Source organism: Mytilus galloprovincialis, chromosome 6 (assembly GCF_965363235.1).
Source record: "Mytilus galloprovincialis chromosome 6, xbMytGall1.hap1.1, whole genome shotgun sequence".
Lineage (NCBI taxonomy): Eukaryota > Metazoa > Mollusca > Bivalvia > Mytilida > Mytilidae > Mytilus > Mytilus galloprovincialis.
Genome location: NC_134843.1, coordinates 96,820,078 through 96,842,811, shown reverse-complemented (window position 1 = coordinate 96,842,811; position 22,734 = coordinate 96,820,078). Strand labels below are relative to the sequence as shown.

The following is a 22,734-nucleotide window of genomic DNA, read 5'->3' as shown; positions in this document are numbered from 1 at the left end:
AAAGAGAAATATATCTAGATCATTTTGAGCCAAAATTCACTTGTCTATGAGTTTGCATTAAAAATTGAGGATTAATGCGCTCCATAGTATACTAATTTTAGATTTCCAGAAAACCTGTTTTTTTTTTTTTTGGAGTACCTCTGTTTGAAGGTCAGTTATTTTGTTAGAAGGATTTAAAGGTATGGTGAAAAATGGCATGTAGAAAGCTGATACATGTACAATTAAGGATATACCTGGTTTCTATGAAGTTAAACTTAAGGTAAAATATTTAGAAAGCTGTGAAAATTGCAAAATTTGGTTGAACAGATAGGGATTTTTAATTGGTGGTCTGACACCTATACCGACTGAAAAGTGAAGTATATTATATTTGATGCAGACTTAATCTCATCATAATCCTACCTTGAAAGGCTTTCACAAAAGTTTCATAAAAATCTATGGAGGTTTGTCAAATTGATTAATCTGAAATTAGTTTAAACATATTTATTTTATAGTGGATTGGGAAACAAGTTTTGCAACTTATATTAATGATAAATCCCTTTCCACTTTGCGGGTGCGAGTGCTGCCTTCTAGCGGCATTAGCCTGCTTTTTTTCAAAATCTACAAGACTGTCTTTTACTTGCAAGCGATATAGCTCTCTCTCAACACGGGTCCGCCATTTATCGTCCCCTTCCGACAAACTATCATCGTTTCCTCAAGACCATATTCGCAAAAGGAGAGCCGAAAATTCAGTCCCTGAAATTTTCATTCTGGTACGGGATTCGAATCAGGAACCTTTGTGTGAATAGTCCGATGCATTAACCACTACACCACGACTCTCTTTGTATAGTCTGATCTGAAATTAGCATTCTTAACCCAGACAGTATCTACTTTCTAACTGTAAAAACGGAGTCTTTTTATCAGTAAAATTCGGGAAATGAAAATAAACCTATATGCAAATTACGTATTTCTGCTCATAAGCTTCAAATTAAAGTTGGTCGTTTTTCAAATATTCCACGAAATGAAAGAATTTGCAAAAAATGCTCCTCTGGCTGTGTTGAAGATGAAATCCATTTTTTAACTAACTGTGAAAATTTTAAATCAGATAGAGATGCTCTCTTTGGCTTTGTTTGCCAAAGAATTCCAAATTTTTCTATATTTCATAATCAGCATAAATTTATTTATTTATTAAACTGTGAAGACAATTAGGTCCTTAATGCTGTTGGTAAATTTATTAAAGTGAATATGAGTTAGTAATTGTATTGTAACTGTATGTAAAAAAATGTTTGTATCTATGTATCTATGCAAATCAATATTCTTTTTCCTTATTCATGTATGCTCTGTATGCCCCTTGTGGGCCCTTAATTGGAAATAAAATATGTTCTGTTCTGTTCTATATCCCTCATCCCCTTTTACCTCCTATATTTCACATCATAATAGCGTCAACACCTCTCTCTAGACGAGGTATTTAAAGTTTTTTTTGCTGAGCATCCTCGTCGGGTATTTGATTATGTGATTACTTGGCAGTTTTTGTAGTGATTCTTTGATTACCAGACCAAATATTCCATGATTATTTGATAATCTAGAACTGTAGTTTTAGCTCACCTGGTCCGTCGTCGTAAACATTTTACATATTTTGAACTTCTTCTAGAGAACCACTGAACGGAATGGAACCAAATGTGGCATGAATGTTCCTTGTGAGGATCCGCTGAAATGTTGCTGATTTTCTGTCCAAGATGGCCATCGGGATTATTGAATTACAGGGCCAATATTAAATCAAATTTGGCCTTAACCATTATTTAAGTATCTGTTATGATTTTTATCTTTTTATATATGATTTCAAAAACCCAAGTAGAGTCAGGTGAGCGACACAGGCTCTTAAGAGCATCTAGTTAATTATAAGATCATTTATCTTGTTACAAACATATGCCTGATTATGCGATGTTATTGGCAAACAATTTGTGATTATGTGACTGTTACTGAGTGTTACTTGGACATGAGGGGCCTCTTTGCCTTTATGATTCAGATATCTGTTTTTAATCGATTTATTCTTGGATATCTAGCATTTGTCACGTTTGCAACATTACTGAATTATCCTTATTCCATCTTTTACTTTATGCAGTCCTTTATTTTCGGTAATCCTTTACCACGCAGGTAAAAAAAAACTGCCAACCTTTTCAATAACAATACCAACGCTTCCCTGTCAGGGCCGTAACTAGGGTTCGAATTCAGGGGAGGCAGGGGTTTGGGGCCCCCATTGAGGCCCCAAGATAGGGGGGTTGGTTTGCGTAGCCACCCGTCGATTTTTTTTGTCCTCGGTAAAATGACTAAAAATGACCCGTTTTCCTTCGATTTCCTTACTAATGGACTCATCAGTATTGCTTGGACCTGGAAGCAATTTTATACAAAAACGAACTGAGATTGTTGTTCGGGGTGAGCCAAGGCTCCGTCTTGAAGCCAAGGCCATACTTTGATCTTTAATTATTACTGAGACTACTATAACAGTAGTAGTCTCAGATTATTAACATTAAATACATTGTGACCGCCGATTTTTCTCTCTCAATAAAATGGCTAAAAATTACCCGTTTTCCTTCGATTTCCATACTTTAAGACTCATCAATAATGCTTGAACCTGGAAGCAATTTGTTTTGCAAACAAGTTTTATCTTTTAATATTTAAAGATATTTTTGTTAGAAATCAAACTGGTAAGTTAAAAAAAAACCCCATATCATTGAAAGCAAGATAATAGAACGAAAGATATTTTTTTTTATCGAGGACCTTGAATTTCAATATTGTTGAAAGCTGAACAGACATGTATAGAACTACAACGATTGGGAGTGTTAACAACTAAGGCATTGACCATAATGTTCTCGTACAATCGGGAGACGTACACGTTAAAAACATTATATACAACAGCTGATTTAGCCGGTAACGAATTTCCAATATCATAAAAGATTCACAATACAAAGGGAACTTTCTTTGCTTAATTGAGCCCCTAAATAAATGTGATTTATTTAGTTAAGTTTTATTTAAAATTGTCGAAAGCAAGAATAACAGATGGATGGCAACACCAAAAAAAAACTAAAACAAATACTGAAAGGGTTCACTTCGGATAAAAAATCCGGAAAAGTGTGTAGTTTATAATACAAATTCAAGTTCTTCGTGTACATATAGGTAGTTACGGCCCTGCCTGTTCAGCCTGAATTTCTTTCTCAAATGTCTTTCAGCACGCCACGCCACATACTGGTCCTTAATTGCATTTAATCCAAGCTTTGGCTTTAATAATGAGGGCTTCTGACCTTCTTTTACGGTACTCACTGGATGTCAAGCTGGAAAAAAAGAGAAGCGAAAGATACCAGAGCAACAGTCAAATCATAAATCGAAAATAAACTGACAACGCCATGGCGAAAAAAGAAAAAGACAAACAGACAAATAATAGTACACAAGACAAAACATAGAACACTAAAGACTAAGCAACAAGAAACCCACCAAAAACTGGGGTGATCTCAATTGCTCCGGAAGGGTAAGAATATCATGCTCCACATGTGGCACCCGTCGTGTTGCTTATGTTTACCAATCAGATTTCGTCATTCTGTATTTTGTATCAAGTGTCATCAAATGTTTACGATTTTAGTAGACTATATACGACTTCTGCAGGACATGAGGACGGTATATTAAGCATGTCTTTCAAGTTTGTCTAAAACCTTAGCAGTTGTTGTAAATAGTTTCAATGCATTGGGAAATTTTCAGATACCAATGAACCTGACATATTTTATATCCTTTTTTATAGATTGTGTAGGACTTTTAGACTAACATGTAATTGTTTTTCATCAGTGAACTTAATCAGACAATCATTACAGATTTTCTCCACTCAGTTAGACCGGAATATGAACACGTAGGGAGAAAAGGGAGATGTAACCGACATCAGTTGCCCAACTCATAGTTTGAAACAAGACCAAGATGTTTCTCTACTTTTGTACATGAAAAGGAGAAAAGATGAGATATAATAAATAGGTGGGGAACGTGACCATGGGACACAGATGATGATAAAAGTGGTCGTCTTTTGTCACCTTTTTTTAATTTTAGAGTTCGGTGCTCATGGCATAAAGTTAATGGTATCTATCAAAATTGTTCACAATTTGCTAATAATCTGGACAGTTATGGTAAGTAGGACTCTAAAGTGCGATGGGGACGCTAAAGTACGATGGTCACGCTAAAGTGCGATGGTCTACGCTAAAGTGCGATTCTTCCATACGCTAAAGTCCGATGGTCCGCGAAAGTATAGACGTTATAAACGTAGTTTGATTATGACGTTAACAGTCGTTTATACAATCCGAAAATGAACACGCCAGTAGACAAATTACAAATATTTCATTAAAAACTTTTCAACCAATAACTTAGATAATTTAAATCAGCTAACCGTGCTTTGTCGGCTAAAGAAAATGTGTTTTATTTCGGTAGCTGGAAGAAGAACTTGTAACCTGCTGCAGTCGATTGTTTTACTATAGGCCTAATAGATACAAGCAGTATTCGCATAGATATCCTGTATCCTGCTTTTATTGGAAGCGAACGGATACATTTGAATCATCGTTTATGTTGCAGTTTATTTTGCGGTTCCCTTTAAAATGTCGCTTTTATTGAAAAGTAACGTGTACAATATAAAGGTTCATATTTTCATGCGTAAGTTATAACTGATCGGCTAAAACATTAGTTTGTACATTGCCTGAAAATATAACATTATCATGGATGTGTAGTTGCTACAAAAAAGGAAGAAAATTAAGCTCGGAAAACATCGCCTTTTATTTCTCTCATTTAAATTAAACAAATAAATGTTACATATTCCGACAATAATCGAATTTTGTATCTTTTAACTTAAAAAGGACGATTTGTAAGGGAAGGTGTACCCATAAGCGATAGACTATGTACGGCAAGCTACACCAATTATAACAATATTTGATACGCACGAGTTGTCAAAAAAACATTTACAAGCAATATATAGTATTCTGTGACACCTAAATTACCTTTTTAGCAATTATTACGTGGTCGGTCTTTGAAAATTATTCACTTAAGGCTACTGTTAAGTTGTACTGCCTTTCAAATCTATGGTATACACCTTATAATACTAGATAATACAAAAGGGCCATTGTTGCATTGAGTGTTCTTTAACGTTGTTTTTTTTATAAAGCCCTCGAACCTTACCCTTTGGTACATCGCACTTTAGCGTGATATACCATCTTACTTTAGCGAACAAACAACCATCGCACTTTAGCGTGCGACACCATCGTACTTTAGCGTAGACCATCGCACTTTAGCGTGGCCATCGCACTTTAGAGTCCTACATATAGTCTTATCATAAGGACATTATGGTGACCTCTGGAGGTCTTTAGATTAATTATATCTTCGTGTCTCCGTCTCTTTGATACAATTTCCAAATCTCCTTTAACTCACATTTGAAAGATCATTTGTTCTGTTTTTCAACTTTAATAGTGATCCAGTTCCTTGTTCTATATCAGACCAGTAGTTCAGAAGAAATTTTGATTGGATGCAAGGCAAAATTGAAGAATTAACTATTTCAATACTGTCGGAATTTGACATTTCCAGGATAATTCTTATTTGGTTCTTGTTGACCAAAAGTTTCTCTGAAGACAATCAAAGGTGAAATCTACTCATGAAGTTTATTAACAACAAATTGGAAGTTTGATTCGGCAATATTGTGCTATGTCATGACAGTCATTTTAGGTAAAGATATCATGAAATGCAATCAAAACCTTATGAGGCCTGAGACTACTATAACACAGTAGTAGACTAGTCTCAGATGAGACTGACTTGATTTCTAATTGTTGTAAGGCTTACCACTACCTTTTTTGATACACAAAATATTGTGCATTGACCACAACATTCTATACACCCTATCCATAAATTTATCGATGTAATATATGCACAAAAAGATGTAACACTTGTCGAGAAAATTACATAATTTTTGTAAGGTGCAGGAATCTACCATCTGTTCCAAATATATAAATTATGCCATTGTTTACCTCATCTTTAATAAAAATTGGAGTTATCTTTCTTTTGTCTAGAATAGCTGTTACATCAACTACAACCAATGCAATATTTAATTTAATATGATAAATTGAAGCCATCTTTACCATTTAGTGCTTTCAAGTACTTTTGATTTTATTGGTGATGGAAGCTGGAGGGCCAGATCAAACTAGTTTAACCACGACCTTGGGTAGGAAAAAAATCAGATAGTTGTTCTCAACATATTTCATATACACTTTTTGCACCACCTTCTAATCACGATTGTGAGCACTTAAATGATGTGTGGTATAGCTTTCAATTTGCTTTGTGTATTAAAACAAAACATTACAACGTAATAGTCAGGCCTTTTAAAGGCAGACAATACTGTATAGAATTTTCTCACTGTTGAGGGTCCTACAATGACTTACAATTGCTTACTACCGCTTCATTTTAACACTGGTGGATAGTTGTCTCATTCACAATCATACCACATCCTCCCTTTCTTATAATGAGAAAAGTTACCACATCTTCTTTTTATATGCTGACCCTTTTATTTAAGGAAGAACAGAGATTACTACACAATGCATTACTTTCTGCAACTTGCGTTATTCTTATAAAATGGTTGTTTATTCAAAATATATGTACAACCATCATTATGTAGACTATATGTCTGATCATATATTTTTAACAAGTTGATAGGATCCAAAGAGTTTAAGCCTCAGTGCACTTGTTTGCCAGTACTTAGTGACAGATCAAGGGGCTCTGGGTTTTGGAACCCCCTTCCTCTTGTAGACTAGCAATGCTTTTGAATGAAGACATATGATTGGAACCTATCTTTTTTAAATGGCTGGATTCTACCCTGTTAGTACTTACAACGCACATGTAGATATGATGTAAGAATATAGCTAATCAGCCAATGGTTGAACATTTTTTCCCCCATTGCAATATGTGCAAACTTTACCTACATTAATTTCAATCATACTGTTCCTAGCCATAACCATAATAAAATCTTTATTGATCTGTGATTGGGTACTGCATACATAAGTGAAAAATTAAGACTGAACAAAATAATAATTTATTCAAAAATATCTCTCTATCATTTAACATCATAACAATAGCATTCTTACAATAAATACCAAAAGCCTGTGTCACTTAAAGTGATAAACAGGACACATCAATGCTTTTATCCACAACATTTAACATTTGCAAACAAAGAATTATTAATCTAAAGATTAGGAAATAATCAGGAAAAATGTCAACACTTGAGTGAAAAGAATTCACATTTTCATTTCACACATTTTCAACTCTTCACTAGCCAAAGGTTAAGATTCTCTCCTCTTGAAGGGTAGATGATTGTAACTCTTGGCTATCGAGAAAGATTTTTAAGATGTCAGGGTTAAAAAGAAACAAGAACAAATTAATAGTGGTGGCAGTTTATTCTTGGGCTCTACCTGAGTAGTACCATCAGTGGCACAGCTAGTCATAAAAGTTAGTTGCTGCTTCCAATCACAAATAAAGACCTCTATATGAGTTTCATTGAGATGTTGATGACACTAACATACAACACTGAATGATTGTGTTAATGTATCATTGGTGGAGTATTCAGAATGGTTTCAGTCAGGTTTCATTTGTGATTTCTCACACAATCCTCCCTATGGCTACGGACAATAATAGAGTAATACGATACAATATCCCATTTTACATTTTAATGGAGCCTAAATCAAAACTTAATTTTTTTTTATATTTTCAGGTTCTAGAACTAAATTTCTGAAAAAATATGTTGCCAGAACATTTCCCACAAATTTTCATACATTTCAAATCATTATATTTATTCATTCTCTCATTTCTCAAAATCAAGCCTCAAAAATGTTTAACATACATGACCCACACTGCCAATTTTACAATAATATTGGAATGATAGACCTTTTCTTTCAAACTACATACACACAAGACTTACACTCTTAAAATCTCATAAACTAACTGTATATACAATGAAATTTGTTTACTCATCATGATAAGTAGTTGCTGAAAATTTATACAGTGAGTGATATACTAAGACATATCTCTTACTCATTTATTACTCATAAGAGATTCAATAAATTAAAATTGTTGACACTTTGGAGCTTTTTCACATACAATCACAAGTAGTTGTTTCTATCAATGGGGAATTTGACTATCAATGTATAATATGAGCCTTGTATAAATTGTTAGTCAACCTTAATCATGACCTAGTATATATTGTTATATCAATGTTCAATATAATGAGCTTATTATACATAGTTAGTTGACCTTCCCATAAACAGAAACAAGTGCCTTTGAATTAAATCTTATGGCTAAATTAATCATACTTTGTAACTTAAAAGTGATTTTCCCAGAAGATATTTTAAAACTAAGTGCTTGTATTAATATACAAGTTGTTCTTCCTCAATATGAATATTACAAATGTTATTTCCCAGAGCCCTCTCAAATGTCATTCAAGTTAAAAATTAATTTACCTAAATACGATCACCATATATCACTGGATATCACATAGTTTGCGTTATTTTCATGATTGACTACAGTGTCAAAATCATAAATTCATTTGCACCATTAACGATGTATATATTAAATTCTTTGAAATATTTATAAATTTTACGATAATAAATCTCTTAAAATAACATTAGTATATATATGGTTATTCACAACTAACAAAAAAAAAGCACTTTATACCAAGAAAAATTGTCGTTTCTAACAATTAATCTGTTAAAACTATGATTTTCAAACTCTGAACATTAAATAGAAGTCTACTAGAGAGAACAAACAACAGACTATTTGATAAACACCTCCAAATTGTTAAAATCAAAAAAGAACCTATAGAAGAAATCATATTTAATGTTTATGTTCCATTTATCCATTCATAGACGAAATAATTCATCTAGTGGATACATGAAACTGAAATTGTAACAAAAAGTGTATAAAATCAAATAAATTTTAAAACTGATAAACTGAAACATATTCCATACAATAACCTTGAAATGTTTATAATGCTTATGTATACATACACCTCATTGGATTTCTGAATGTTTACTAAATGCAGTTCATGTATTCTGAATCAATTCAAAGCTCTCTAAAAAAGTATACCAACTGATTGCTTCATATCAGGTCATTAATATACACCAATCACCAAGTAATTGAAAACTGTATATATATCTGAATTCCTTTAACCTCACCTATTTGCTATTTGCCTGAAGAACAATCAGAACTTGGCTCATAACATGACATGAATGAAAATTAAAAAAAACATAAGCATAAAAATATTGGCTGTTTGGACGTTTACATGAAGCAGTATTGAAAGACTTTGATGATTTTCTGCTGGTCTGTTTGAACATTTATGGTCACAGAAAAACTGGCTCAAGTGGTCCAAATTAAATGTCAATTAAATATCCTAGGTTCAGCTTGTGTTATAATTCTCCGGGATCATGTTTGGATTTTTCTGTTGGTTCTGCAAATATAAAATGATTCTTTAGCTATGGCTATGAATAAATGGCATTCAAATGGATGAAACATTTAATTAAGACCTCCTCATTAACAAAACAACATTGATGTTGCAGAAAGCGTGGTCTTGTAAGATCAAATGGTGATAAGTTTTTTTCACAATCCAAGTAAAAGACCAAGAAAAGATGCTAATGACCTTACTTTTCACTATTAATTACTTGACAAATTAAGAAATTACTAACTATATATATTTGACAGAGTACGCTTATTGGGTGCCATTTTTGTTTATAAAACACAGGTCCCAAAACTTTTTGGTCTGAGAAAAAAACCTTCATGAAACACAAGTGGATTTCCCCCATTATCCCTTACATTGAATGTTAAATACATGCAGTCATTTAGAAGGAGATAAGATTACGAGAGGCTATTTACATATAGCAATACTGAATTTTGTTAGTTGAATTATCTCCCTTTCACATGAAGGACCAGGATTATATTCCTTTATGTACATTTTAAAGTTAAGCTCTACAGGACTACAACTGTGTAAAATTTTATCAATACCCATCCAGCCATTTAGGAGTTGGGCTATAAAGGTTTATAAAGAAACCATTTCAAAACTAGGGTGTAGAGGGGGTAAATTAAAGTAAGTCAGATGTGCACTTTTTCAGCATAGGACTATTACTCATTATTGGCTCTCCAATAAAAACAGTACCTAGATACTATAGAAGAGCACTAGAAACATAAAAAGCCTAGCAGACCAGATAACAATCACTGAAAAAACTACACTGTAAGGTACCTAGATATGTATATAAACTGTCCAACAAGGTATAAAAGCAGATAAAAATATAAATTGGTTTGCAACTGTTTTTACATTCCACCAAACAACTACATTGCGACAGACATTTCTTACTCACACATTAAAACACCTTCATCTAAGATAAGCAATGCTTTAAAAAAACAAATTACTAGGGTCAGGTATCTGCATGCCCCTTTTGGGTTAATATTCAATGGACCCTTCTAGCATAACTGGATTAGAACTACAAATTACCTGTTAAAGTCTCTAAAATGATAGATTTTCTTTTAAAAGGAGCTACAAAGGAAACAGAAATCTTCAAAAAAGATTCTAGCTTTACAAGAGACAAAAGACATCAAATTTATTATAAAATGCCACACATTCAAGACCAGATACAAAACACATCCCTATGCTTGTCTATGCATATAAATTTATATACGTACCAGGCTTTAAATTTTGTAAGCAGATGTAAATTTCATCTACTAGACTCATCAGTGACACTCGAATCCAAAAAGTTAAAAAGTATGAATAAAGTAGAAAGTTGAAGACCATTGAAGGGCCATAATTCCATAATATCAAAATATATGACGCCAAATTACAAACCAAGCACACCATGCATTTCATCCTTTAAACCCTTTCACCTTTACCATAAAGATTTTTGATTTGTCATTCCATAAACAAACTGTTACCTGGTAGAAATTATTGGTATGTGATTTTTTTGTGTAGGAAAATATGTATAAAGAAAGATTGTGAGACAAAAAGATCAGAAGACAAAGATTTAATCAACAGAAAACAAAACTTGAAGACAACATAAAGTACACACAAACAGTAAAGCAGAAATTAAAGATTATGAGATTATATTTACCTTCTTTATCTTTTTCTGATTTTTCTATATTTTCTGCAAAGACAAAAAATATAATTTATACACAAATGCTTCTCACAAAATGTTAAAAAAGAATATTCTCTGTGATTAATCATAAGCATTATTTTATTTTATATAATCAAGGCTGTGATAATAATAATAATATAATGTAATATCTCACATAAATGTTTTTTACACTTTTTTCAAAGCATTAAAGCTAGTTTTTAAAGACAAGCACTCATAGTAATTTCACACGCTTTTCAATAGCTTTACTCATATTAATTTTTGAAATATCAGATGTATTATAAGACTTAGAAGACAAAATAGAAGACAAATGAAGTCTGCATTAAATTTCTAACATGAGTGTACATAAAGGCAGATTATTCTAAAAGTAGGAATACAACCTACATGGTCATTTTAAAAGTTAGAATGACAACAAGTAAATAATATTTCTCAGAGTTTAAATACAAACCTTCTTTAGATTCTGTTTTTGTTTCTTCCTCTTTTGTATCTGTTGGTTTATCTATAGGTTCCTCTACTTCTATTTTTGTCTCTTTTTTCTCCTCTGCTTTATCCGTTTTATTTGTATCAGATTTTGTAGTATTTCCATCTGTTTTTGTTGTATTTGATTTTGGTTTTGGTTTAGGTTTGGGTTTAAAGTTTTTAGCTTTATTAATTAGATATTTGACCTCTCTATCTAATGCCTGTAATTTTAATGCTATATCTTCCACTAATAATTTAGGTTTTTCTGAATCTGGTGTTTTCTTCTGTTCTTCAATCATATCATCTCTCCATTTCTACAAAATAATACGAAAGATTACGATCCAACTGCAATTTGTACTTGCCTGAGCATAGACTCGAGGTATCATTTCTGTTCAGATAATCTCCTCAATTTTACAAACAAATCAAAGCAGAAATAAGTTATAAAGGATTTTTTAAGCACTTATTTGTTAAACTAAGTCCGATATTAAAATGTATGTTATAGTTATTCAGAGAAATAAAGTGAAACTTGGAGCTACTGCTCACTGATGATACCCCTGCCCAAATATGGAGAATTTCAATAGTGTAAAACAAGTGAAACTGCGAGCTACTGCTCACTGATGATACCCCCGCCGCAAGTGGATAATATTAATAGTGTAAAAATATGCAAGTGTTCGGTAAACAGGAAGTTGTCCAGTGATGAATCTGAAAACGCATCACACAGTATAGCTGACTTATAAAAATCCTGAAACCAAATTTCAGAAATCCTTGAATTGTAGTTCCTGAGAAAAATGTGACGAAAATTTTCAACTTGGTTATCATGTGTAAAATCATACAAGTGTTCGGTAAACAGGAAGTTGTCGAGTGATGAATCTGAAAACGCATCACACGGTATAGCTGACTTATATAAATCCTGAAACCAAATTTCAGAAATCCTTGTATTGTAGTTCCTGAGAAAAATGTGACGAAAATTTTCAACTTGGCTATCATGTGTAAAATCAGACAAGTGTTCGGTAAACAGGAAGTTGTCAAGTGATGAATCTGAAAACGCATCACACGGTATGGCTGACATATATAAATGTTGATACTAAATTACAGAAAGGGTGGATGTGTAGTTCCTGAGAAAAATGTGACGAAAGTTTCATGGGACGGACTGACTGACGGACGGACAGACAGAGGTAAAACAGTATACCCCCCTTTTTTAAAGCGGTTTAAAGCGGGGGTATAAATATGTAAGTGTTCTGTAAACTATAAGTTGTCGAGTGATGAATCTGAAAACGTATCACATGTTATAGCTGACTTGTATAAAGCCTGAAACCAAAATTTCAGAAATCCATATGATGAAGTTCCTAAGAAAGTGTGTAAAACAATTTCTTGGAGTGGGTGGACGGACAGACAGTGTCAAAAGTTATAAAATATGATGAAAATTCCCGAGAAGATAAAATTGGAAAGAGTCTTATTACCTTTGTATCTGTTATCAGTTTCTCTAAAGTTGTAATTTCTACTTCAGTAAATATTCTATCTTCTTCAACAACAGTAAAGTTTTTAACTGACTTCAGGAAATATTTTGTATGATTCAACATATCTTTCAAAGCCTTGAGAGCCTTTGGTCTTTCTTCAAATTCATACACACGAGCCTTCAAATCCTTTATTTCTTTTTTTAAGGATTTCAACTTGTCTTGGTAAACCTGGAAAAATTAGAAATTTCATATATCAAAGAGTATTTAAAAAAAGAAAAGAAATAAGAAACTACTTTTGACCCCTTAAAGATCTAAATGACAAAAAACTAATCTTGATGTGTCAGGTATCAAAACCAATATTTCTGACATACATTAAATCAATTACATCTTTCTTGACATAATCTTTTATATATAAGACTTGAATATCTCCTGTAAGACTTTGTAAAATCAATCAGAGTCCAACTCATTACCAATCAATCAGAGTCCAACTCATTACAAATCAATCAGAGTCCAACTCATTACAAATCAATCAGAGTCCAACTCATTACAAATCAATCAGAGTCCAACAAATAAAAGTAGTATGCATCACCAACAATCTTACTCATTTTCATATTCATGTATTCATAGCTTACAAAATTTTAAGTCAAAGTTGACCATAAATAAATTTTTACCTCAGCCTTAGCATCTTCCTCCTGATCGTACATCCAGTCTGATGCCTCAGACAGAAGTTTAGTAAGCTTTTCTCTCTCAGCTTCTGTTGAACATTTTTCATACATTTCTTGTGTTAACTTGTCGTTCATATCAAATATAAATGCCTCCAAATCATTCTTTGACTTCTCTAAAAGTTTCTTTGCTTTGTCTTTATCAGTTAATTCTGCTAATCTGTATAAATATTTGAGATTTCACTCAGTTCATGTATCCAGATAAAAAATGAAAAAACATTGCAATAAAAAGGTAACTATACTTTTACAACCATAAAGGTTTGGGCTGCTCATATCAAGTTCCTCTGTGCTCTCCAACGATCTATATCTTCAATACTTTTTGTAATTTTTTTTTTAATGCTTTCAAGCATTGGACAAGTTTTTAAATTAATTTGTTTTTATCCACATTACTGATACTTCTAAAACCCAAGATAACCAAGAACGTATGACAACTTAACAATCTCCTTGATCCATCTTTACTTACTTTTTCCTCATGACTTTCATTGAGTCTTTGTTGACTTCTGGGATATCAAAAGATTCTGTCTGTGTGTCTATTTTCTCCCTGACAACTGTTATATTGGGCTTTTTATCCTATAAATATGCAAAAGAAAATTAAGATCAATAGTTCATTCCACATTTGGAAGCAATACAAAATTTTAGTTGTCCTTTTTTATAAAAGGCTCGTCTGAAAGAAAGTGATGAATGTCAAACAGCAACCTTATATTGATTGATTATTTTTTGTTTGTCTAATGCGACTTTTAACATTTATTCATTGGTGGCCAGTTTTTATGGGTGTATTAAGCAATCTTTAACCCTAGAATGTCAAATATTATTCAGTTAATATCAATAAGTTATGCATCAGACAAAGTTGACTTAGATGTGTTTGGCTATTTTTAATGTTCTTTTTGATTGTTGATTGATCTTCCAACTGTTTTGGATCTTAGACATCCTAAGCTTTCAAGAATCGGCATTTAGCTTTTCAAATGGAGGTAAATCCAGAAAAGCACTGTGAATGCATGAAGTTTATGACATTTTATTTCATCATTTTTTTTTATAGAAAGTGCAAGTTGGTGTCTCTCCTTTTCTGAAGCTAACCTGGTTTTGCTTTTATCTCAATCATTTCTCAGAAAGTGCAAGTTGGTGTCTCTCCTTTTCTGAAGCTAACCTGGTTTTGCTTTTATCTCAATCATTTCTCACCTTTAAATCAGCCTCAGTTTTATTGACAGAATCAGTTCCATTAAGTTTATTATTGGAATCATCAGTCTTGTTTTCACTTTTTTCTTCTTCCTTCCCTTTCTCTGTCTTTTCTTTCTTTGTTTCGTCTGTTTTCTCTTCTGTCTTGTCTGATTTTTTATTACTTTTGTCTTCCTCATCTGCTGGTACCTACAATAACCAAAGACATTTATCAAAATAAAGTTCTAAAAAATATACCACTAAAATAAGATATTTTTTAAAATACATGTATAAAAATAAAGTTCTAAAATAAAAAAAGTAAAGACATCTGATCCATTATTTACCATTATTTAAACCAAACATGCACAACTGAAAATTTGTGGGTTGTTAATTCACAAAATTTTACTTACAATCTTAGATTGAAATCATGGCTCGGCTACTTTTCACCACTTTATTTTTTAGTTAAAAACTTTTTGATTTAATTTTTGTTTGGTTTAAAAGAATTTGTGGATTTTATATATATATCAGGGGTCTTATTGGGGGGTTCTGATCACGGATCCTGCTGACTGTTTTGTCAGATTCACATATCCTGCTGACTGTTTTGTCAGATTCACATATCCCCCTGACTGTTTTGTCAGATTCATGTATCCCTCGTACAATATGTACGTAAGCAATTCTCATTTTTTTGTAATTTCCCATGTACGGCTAGACTTTATTTCCCTTTTTCACTGCACAATAATTTAACTTTCACATGTCGCACTTACAAAAAATGTGCAATCCCACGTCACCCTTAGACCCCAACGAGACCCACTATATCTGAACTACAGGTTTTCATTTTCCAATAGATGAAAGATATTTTCACACTTTGGGGAAAAGGAACACTCCATTAATATAAAAGTCAAATCATATTCTATTCAATGGGATAAATTGTTTAATGTGTTTGAGGAAAGCATTTGGACAAAACATTGTTTGTCCTTATTTTATAAACCAGTTTTCACTTAAATTTTTAAATTTATCAGCAATTTTGCCATAAATAGATATTTAAAATCAAAATCTTCAACTCTGTACTGCACTTCACTGATTCAATAATATATGAATGTCCTAGTCAGTGATCCTATTTATAACACAGTTTTTGAACACTTAATCATTAGTTTAACTTCATGAACAAGAAATGTTGAAAACAAATTCTAACATAGTAGTGCATGCTAATAACACATTAAAACAAAAGCAACATTAACATAACAATACAGTAAGTCAAAGCTCTACAAAAACTGAGGTTCTAAAATGTATTATCATCTTAAAGTTCTTTGAGGATAAGAGAATGGGAACACATACAGAACAAACTTATCACCTTCAACTTCCACCCAGATTTAAAAATTGTTGCATTCTGGGTTAGCATATATATCAAATTTTAAGTATTTCAAGTGAGAAGAGTCAACATTAATTCAGAAAATATGAGGGAAATAAAACATCTTTTGAAACATAAATACTGATAAAAAATCACTTATTTTCAATATCTGGCAATTCAGATAAAATGTTTATCCTTTTTAGGTTACATTTTTTGATCAAATATAATTAAAAAGTTAATGCAACAAACTTAAATTCTAACTACTGATTTAAATAATGCCTTATGATTGAGAACCTCAGGTTTCTCTTTTTTGTCTTTATCTCCATTTTCTGTTTGTTTTTTCTCTTCCTGTTTTTCCTGGTTGGATGCAGTTTGATCTGGTTTTGCTTCCTCACTTTCAGCCTCTTTCTCAGAATTTTCACCCTTCATGTGAAAGTGAACATGCAATAAGTGTTAATCCAAATCACCCAAAATGTGTCAGTAGTAAATAATAAATATAAAATAAATCAGGAAGCTTTGAATACTAAATCATGCCAACGAGTAAATAATAAATAATAAAGAACAGATTTTGAAACATCAAACAATATACTGTAAATTCAGAAATTATTGTGTGCATTTATTTCTGCGATTTTAAGTTTTGCAATATTGAGAAAATCCTGTTTGTTTCATACAAAAAGAATTCAAAATGCGAGTTTAAATTTTTGCGATTATAACCTTGTTGTAATTTTTGCAATAATAAAAACATCGCAATAATTTCTGTATTTACCATAACTACCACTAGAGACAACACACTGGTTCTTTAACTCAATTTATTTTACTGATAGAATAAGGAAACAATTTTTTTTCTCTGGAATGCTTGCAATAAAATTGGAAAAGATAAGAAAATAACAAGTACACAACAGAAAACAGAACAAGAGGCTCCTTCGAGTCTGAATCCCTCACATGACAATATACTAAAATGGGCAAAAAACATGATTTATAGATATAAATCAAGAATGATGGAATATTTAAGTATATTGTCAAAATGTAGTTTATATCATGCATTTGTTCTATTTTCAGCAATGGATGCCCTGTTGGTTGAAACAAAAACAAACACTTTATAATAGATATCATTGATTTCAAGAAGATTTTAAAGGAACGGATGCCAATTGTCAACAAGCTCATGAGATAAAAAAGCAAAGAAAACAAATCCACAGTCAGTATTACCTCAACTGGTTTTTCTCCTGCGTCTTCTATTGTCTCTCCTTCCTCTTTTTTACCACCAAAAAGTCCGCCCAGAGTATTTCCTAATTCTAAAAATAGATCAATGACATATTTGGATATGCAACTACAAAAAGCCTCCTACTGTTATGTTTTCAGGAATGTTATTACAATTCTATTTAGTTTCCTCTAGAAAAATAAAATTACTAATGCATCATAATGAAATATGGTAACTTTTAAACTAGCTTTAAAATGAATCAAATTTTTACAATAACTGGGACATCACGTTTGATTCCTTCCTAGACACAATCGGTCTTATTTCAGCATTCAACTTGTATAAAGCTAAGGTTTAATACCTATTTCTACATAATCCATAAACTAATGTAAGAGGGGAAAAAAAGAAGATTTTTAGAGAACTAGCAGCTAAATCTGCTTAAATAGTAATATATAGCATTGTTCAATAACTGTTGATAAAGTTACTACATAACTCTGATGTGTGAAGATAGATTATAAAACTTACTTGACCAGGTGGATTCTTCTTTTGCTTCTTCCTTTTCAAACACAACTTCTACCTACAAAGCATTGTTTTTGATTATTTGATTAGGTACATCGTTGAACATACAAATAAATTAAAATTAAAGTAATTCATGAGCAAACACTTATCTCATTTAATTCAGGAAGTAATTTGACGTAATTGAACTAATAATATGTCCCAACTTCTTGCATGAATTTGACAGTTTGAAAATAAATTAACCCTAAATCTAAACCCAAAGAATAAAGACTATCTCAATAATAAATGAGTTTTGTTTACAAAATCTTATTCTACCTGATCTAAGTGAAGTATTCCACTTTCGTCCAGTCTGAAGTGTGCTTTGACTCCTTTACTATCACCAGCTTCCTTGTGTTTAGTGAAGGCATCTTCTACTCCTGATAGCTTAAACTTAGCTAGGGACAGATCTTGGAACGAACTGGAAAAGAATGTCATGGCAATGTAACATTATTCAATAATATCCAATATTCAACTAGTCAATTGTTGGTTTCAAGAATTCATGTAGTAGGGAAATACAAAACATGCTTATGCTACAATAAATTTATGTAAGAAAATTGCTTACTTTCATTTTATAGATTTTAGTTAATTTTCATTTTGTTCATTTATACGAAAGAACAATACTTTTATGATATATATGTCAAACAGACATTAAATTAGCATAAAATTAATTATGCAATCTAAAACTTCAAATTCTTGCTCAATATCAGATATATCAAAGGTGTTTGGTTCTTTGTGGTGAATGTCTCCATCAACAATGCCATCAACTCAAAAATGAAATGCAAAAGTCAAGTTTGATGAAATGTTACTTACCTTTTGTCAAAGTCTGATAGAAAATCAAGATCACCATAACTGACATTGAAATCAAAGTCTTTCAAATGTTTGCTGAAGGTCATGACCTTTTTCTGTGGATAAGGGTTCATTCTATTAAACAATGTCCTCTTAACTACCCTTTTACTATCACTGCCATCTTCTGCAAGTCTGTGCTTCTCAAATTCAACCTATGAATAACATTTAACATTCACATTATTTTTTTTACATTTCATAATGATAGAGAAAAATGTAATAAATAGATACCTAAATTTCTCTTGTACATGTAAAAGGTAAAAATTTTTTTTTTTTTACAAATTTCATTGTTAGAAGTTGCATTCAATTTTCAACAGCTATAAATACATAATCAAGCAAATTCATCTACAATCATGTAAGAACTAGATGTGACAATATAACATAAATGTGATACTTTTAGCATTATTCTTAAACATATACACTTTTTTTATATATTACATGAAAAGTTAGGACACCACAATACTATTTGTCTGATACAAGAGAAAATAAAGTAATTACAATTTCACACTTTCACATGATTTTTGGCATGTGCTTGCAAACAACAAATTTACCTGTCACCTGTAAATGTCTTGATGTAAATTACCATTAAAGAAAAGAAAAGAAAATTTAGTTGCAAAAATATCTCCAGAACCTCTATTTTGTCGCCAGAGGAAATAAAAATCGCAAATTGCAACATAAGCGCAGCCCAGCGCTGTCCTTGAATTGCAGATGATTAAGACAGATGCCAAATGATGAAAAAAGCTGGTCCAATCCATATCAGATTGAAACTAATTCCCTTATTGACCTACCATTTTCTGGGCATCATTTAGTTTGCAATCATTTGATAATAAATTGGCTTGCTTTGACAACTCAATTGCTAGTATTAAAACATGTGCATTAAGCCTTTTCATTTATTGCCGGTTTTATCGCATTAGCGTCAGCCTATCGTGCAAACAATTGCATCATATTTAAATATTGATTCTAAGTCATTTTAAACACCAAAATCCCCTGACATAAACCAGCACCAGCTGCGCACATTTTACAAAAATTAAACAGGACAAGAACTAATTAAGAAATGTAAGTTCAAAACCATAATTCCATGAAAAGTTTTTAAACCCAAACTCCATCTGTAAGTTATAATCAAACATTACTGTACCAAAGCCCAGCTGCATAACTTGGGACAATACAAACAAATCAGTCTCGATAATATAATTTTTGTTTTTTTAATCATTAATGAAAGTGAAACAATGAAATAATAATAGCTGATGAATTAATTATTAACTTGCAAGTGAATAATTAGACATCTTTGAATTCTTATTCAAGTGACCCTCAATTTAACGCATTAGCTAGAAATTGTATTCTGCATGTTCAGCTATTAAAAGGAAGAGAATGTCAACATTGGAAGTGAAACAAGGGCAAACTATTTGGTTGACTGATTCAATCTACAAAAAAAACATTCTTATACCGTTAAAAGAATGTTTACCCTATTTTTTTAACATACAGTATGAAATCAATCAGTCCTAAAAGAAAATCCAATTGCACATGGTTGCAACCTCTATAAATTTATATCTATATTTATGATTATATCAGGTTATGAGACTGTAGGTAAACTCTGGAGGCCTTCTATGGTTAATTAGATGATGTCTGACAAAAATACACACGAAATGCTGATATATATTATATACTCCACTCTATGTATTGTTAATTGTTTATTTCAGACTTGTTGTAATTTAGATAAACATTTTAGTAAGTTATAAATCAAATATGACAATTTGACAGCCAATGCTATTTCTGGTCACATAGTGGCAGGGGCATCATAAATAAAGAAATCAGTCTATTGAAACCATTGTTGGTCATGAATTAACACTAAAAATATAGTTATCAGTGTTCTGATCAATTTAAAATGTTACTTTAAATGACAATACTCTGTAACATATTTTTTTATTTTCGGTATAACCAAAATCTGAAAGAGCAAATACTAAATACTGATTGCTGATGAAATTTAATTTTAAAGATAATTCCTTGAAAGAAATAATACAATCTAGTCTATCAGGTATAATTTAAATACAATTTACATTGAACAGTGGCTGAGATATAAATTTAAAAATTTTAAAAACTTACAGTTATAGGGTAAATACTAGCTTCCTTAACACCAAATGTTTTAACTTTGAATCCTTTTCCCAGATAGGCAGCTTGGTAAACTGCTCCCATTGCAGCAGCTTCATCTGTGTTAATACTCTTTCCAAGTTCTGTTCTGTAAACACAAAATATGTCTTTTGTTACTAAAACTATGTTTCTTAGGCCGTCTCAAGTTTCTTAGTGCAAATTGTCTTCAAGGAAATCATAAAAGATTTTAACAAGAATTTGTGTCCATAGAACATGGATGCGCCACTCGCACTATCTTTTTCTATGTTCAGTGGAGTGTGAAATTTGGGTACAAACTCTAATTAGAAAAAGACGATCATATCATAGGGTACATGTGCACTGAGATTCAAGTTAATTGGACCTCAAATTCATCAAAAACTACCTTGACCAAAAACTTTAACCTGAAGCGGGACCGACGGACACATGAACGGAAATAGAGACCAGAAAACATAATGCCCCTCTACTATCGTAGGTGGGGCATAAAAATTGGGATTGGTATGTGCATGGATAAAGTTTGGGTACAATAAAGGACAGTTCCATTGTACTGATGTCTAATTAAGATAATCCGATAGTAATGATATCAATATAAGTATATTTGTACTCACCTTCCAAGATATTTTTTGAGTATTTCTTGTACTTTAGGAATTCTAGTTCCACCTCCCATTAATATCACATCTTTGATCTCTCCCTAAAATAAAAACAATGAACTTTTACAAGGAGTTATCTACACATTAAACAAATTATCTACTCATAAATGAACCAGTTTTAACTGGTTATCAATGGAATATTACAACAAAACTACTAAACTTTAACTTCATAATTTTTCTTCTGTACAGAAAATTTAAACTTTTTTTCATTTTATTTGCATTTGTGTACCAAGATGTGCAATAATCAGGAATTAATGTTAAATTCATGACACAAAAAGCACTTCTGAATTACTGTTCCAGAATAAAATTACAATGTAGCAATTGAAGATACTATCATCGAACTCAACTTCTGGATAAGTGATGGATTGATTGTGAGTGTTTCCCATACATGAGAGCTTAGAACCTTTTTTGACAGGCTACTTTAGTACTTATACAGTAGGGGAACTACTTACACAACTCTGCCACAGAGGTCCCCTCTGGATAATTCGAAACATATTCTTGACACTACTTATAATAATGTTTGATAGCTCCTAACAGCAAGGAACAAGTGTATAAAAAAACACCATACCATACATGTATACCTAATCTTTACTTAATCTTTTCCTTTTTTGGTGTAAACCACTTCTTAGTTTTAAATGAAGAATGAAAGTTCAATAAGTTTTAGGTCAAGAAGGGCACATTGTTTTGTCGTGAAAATATGTTAATATAAGAAGGTTCCATCCTTATAATTTTTATTTTGGTATGTACGGTCAGTGCTACCTTTTTTATCTTTTAATTTAATTTTGCTTAACAAATTTTTTAATATGATATCTTTTTTGGTGTACCAGGATGTGCAATGATCAGGAATTTTATGTTAAATTCATGACACTTGAAGCACTTCTGAATTATTGTTCCAGAATAAAATTACAATGTAGCAATGGTGGATACTAACACCGTACTCAACTTCTGGATAATTAAATAAATATTCTTGATATTAATTAATGTTTGATAGTACAATTATGTTAACAGCAAGGAGTTGGTGTTAGTTAAAGTTGTAGGTCAGCTCTGCTTATATTACTTCAAAATAATTAATCTAAACTTTTCAA

General features: G+C 31.7%; 1 protein-coding gene across 3 annotated transcripts in view; it reads right to left on the bottom strand.

The window, feature by feature from the left end:
* Window positions 1-9,300: 9,300 nt before the first annotated feature.
* The window catches only part of LOC143080856 (hypoxia up-regulated protein 1-like), a 28,697-nt gene continuing 15,263 nt past the window's right edge, over window positions 9,301-22,734 (bottom strand). The window contains exons 13-27 of one of the 3 annotated variants that reach the window (XM_076256932.1): window positions 21,608-21,690; window positions 20,979-21,111; window positions 18,846-19,033; window positions 18,312-18,453; window positions 18,006-18,057; window positions 17,492-17,577; window positions 16,580-16,708; window positions 14,962-15,147; window positions 14,249-14,355; window positions 13,735-13,945; window positions 13,067-13,291; window positions 11,596-11,920; window positions 11,127-11,159; window positions 10,517-10,558; window positions 9,301-9,478 (exon numbers count right to left, since the gene is read on the bottom strand). In XM_076256932.1, coding sequence (XP_076113047.1) covers window positions 9,438-9,478; window positions 10,517-10,558; window positions 11,127-11,159; window positions 11,596-11,920; window positions 13,067-13,291; window positions 13,735-13,945; window positions 14,249-14,355; window positions 14,962-15,147; window positions 16,580-16,708; window positions 17,492-17,577; window positions 18,006-18,057; window positions 18,312-18,453; window positions 18,846-19,033; window positions 20,979-21,111; window positions 21,608-21,690 — 1,983 coding nt within the window. In that variant the 3' untranslated portion in view covers window positions 9,301-9,437. The remainder of the gene's footprint in view (window positions 9,479-10,516; window positions 10,559-11,126; window positions 11,160-11,595; window positions 11,921-13,066; window positions 13,292-13,734; window positions 13,946-14,248; window positions 14,356-14,961; window positions 15,148-16,579; window positions 16,709-17,491; window positions 17,578-18,005; window positions 18,058-18,311; window positions 18,454-18,845; window positions 19,034-20,978; window positions 21,112-21,607; window positions 21,691-22,734) is intronic. The other 2 variants (XM_076256934.1, XM_076256933.1) reach the window with 2 other exon arrangements.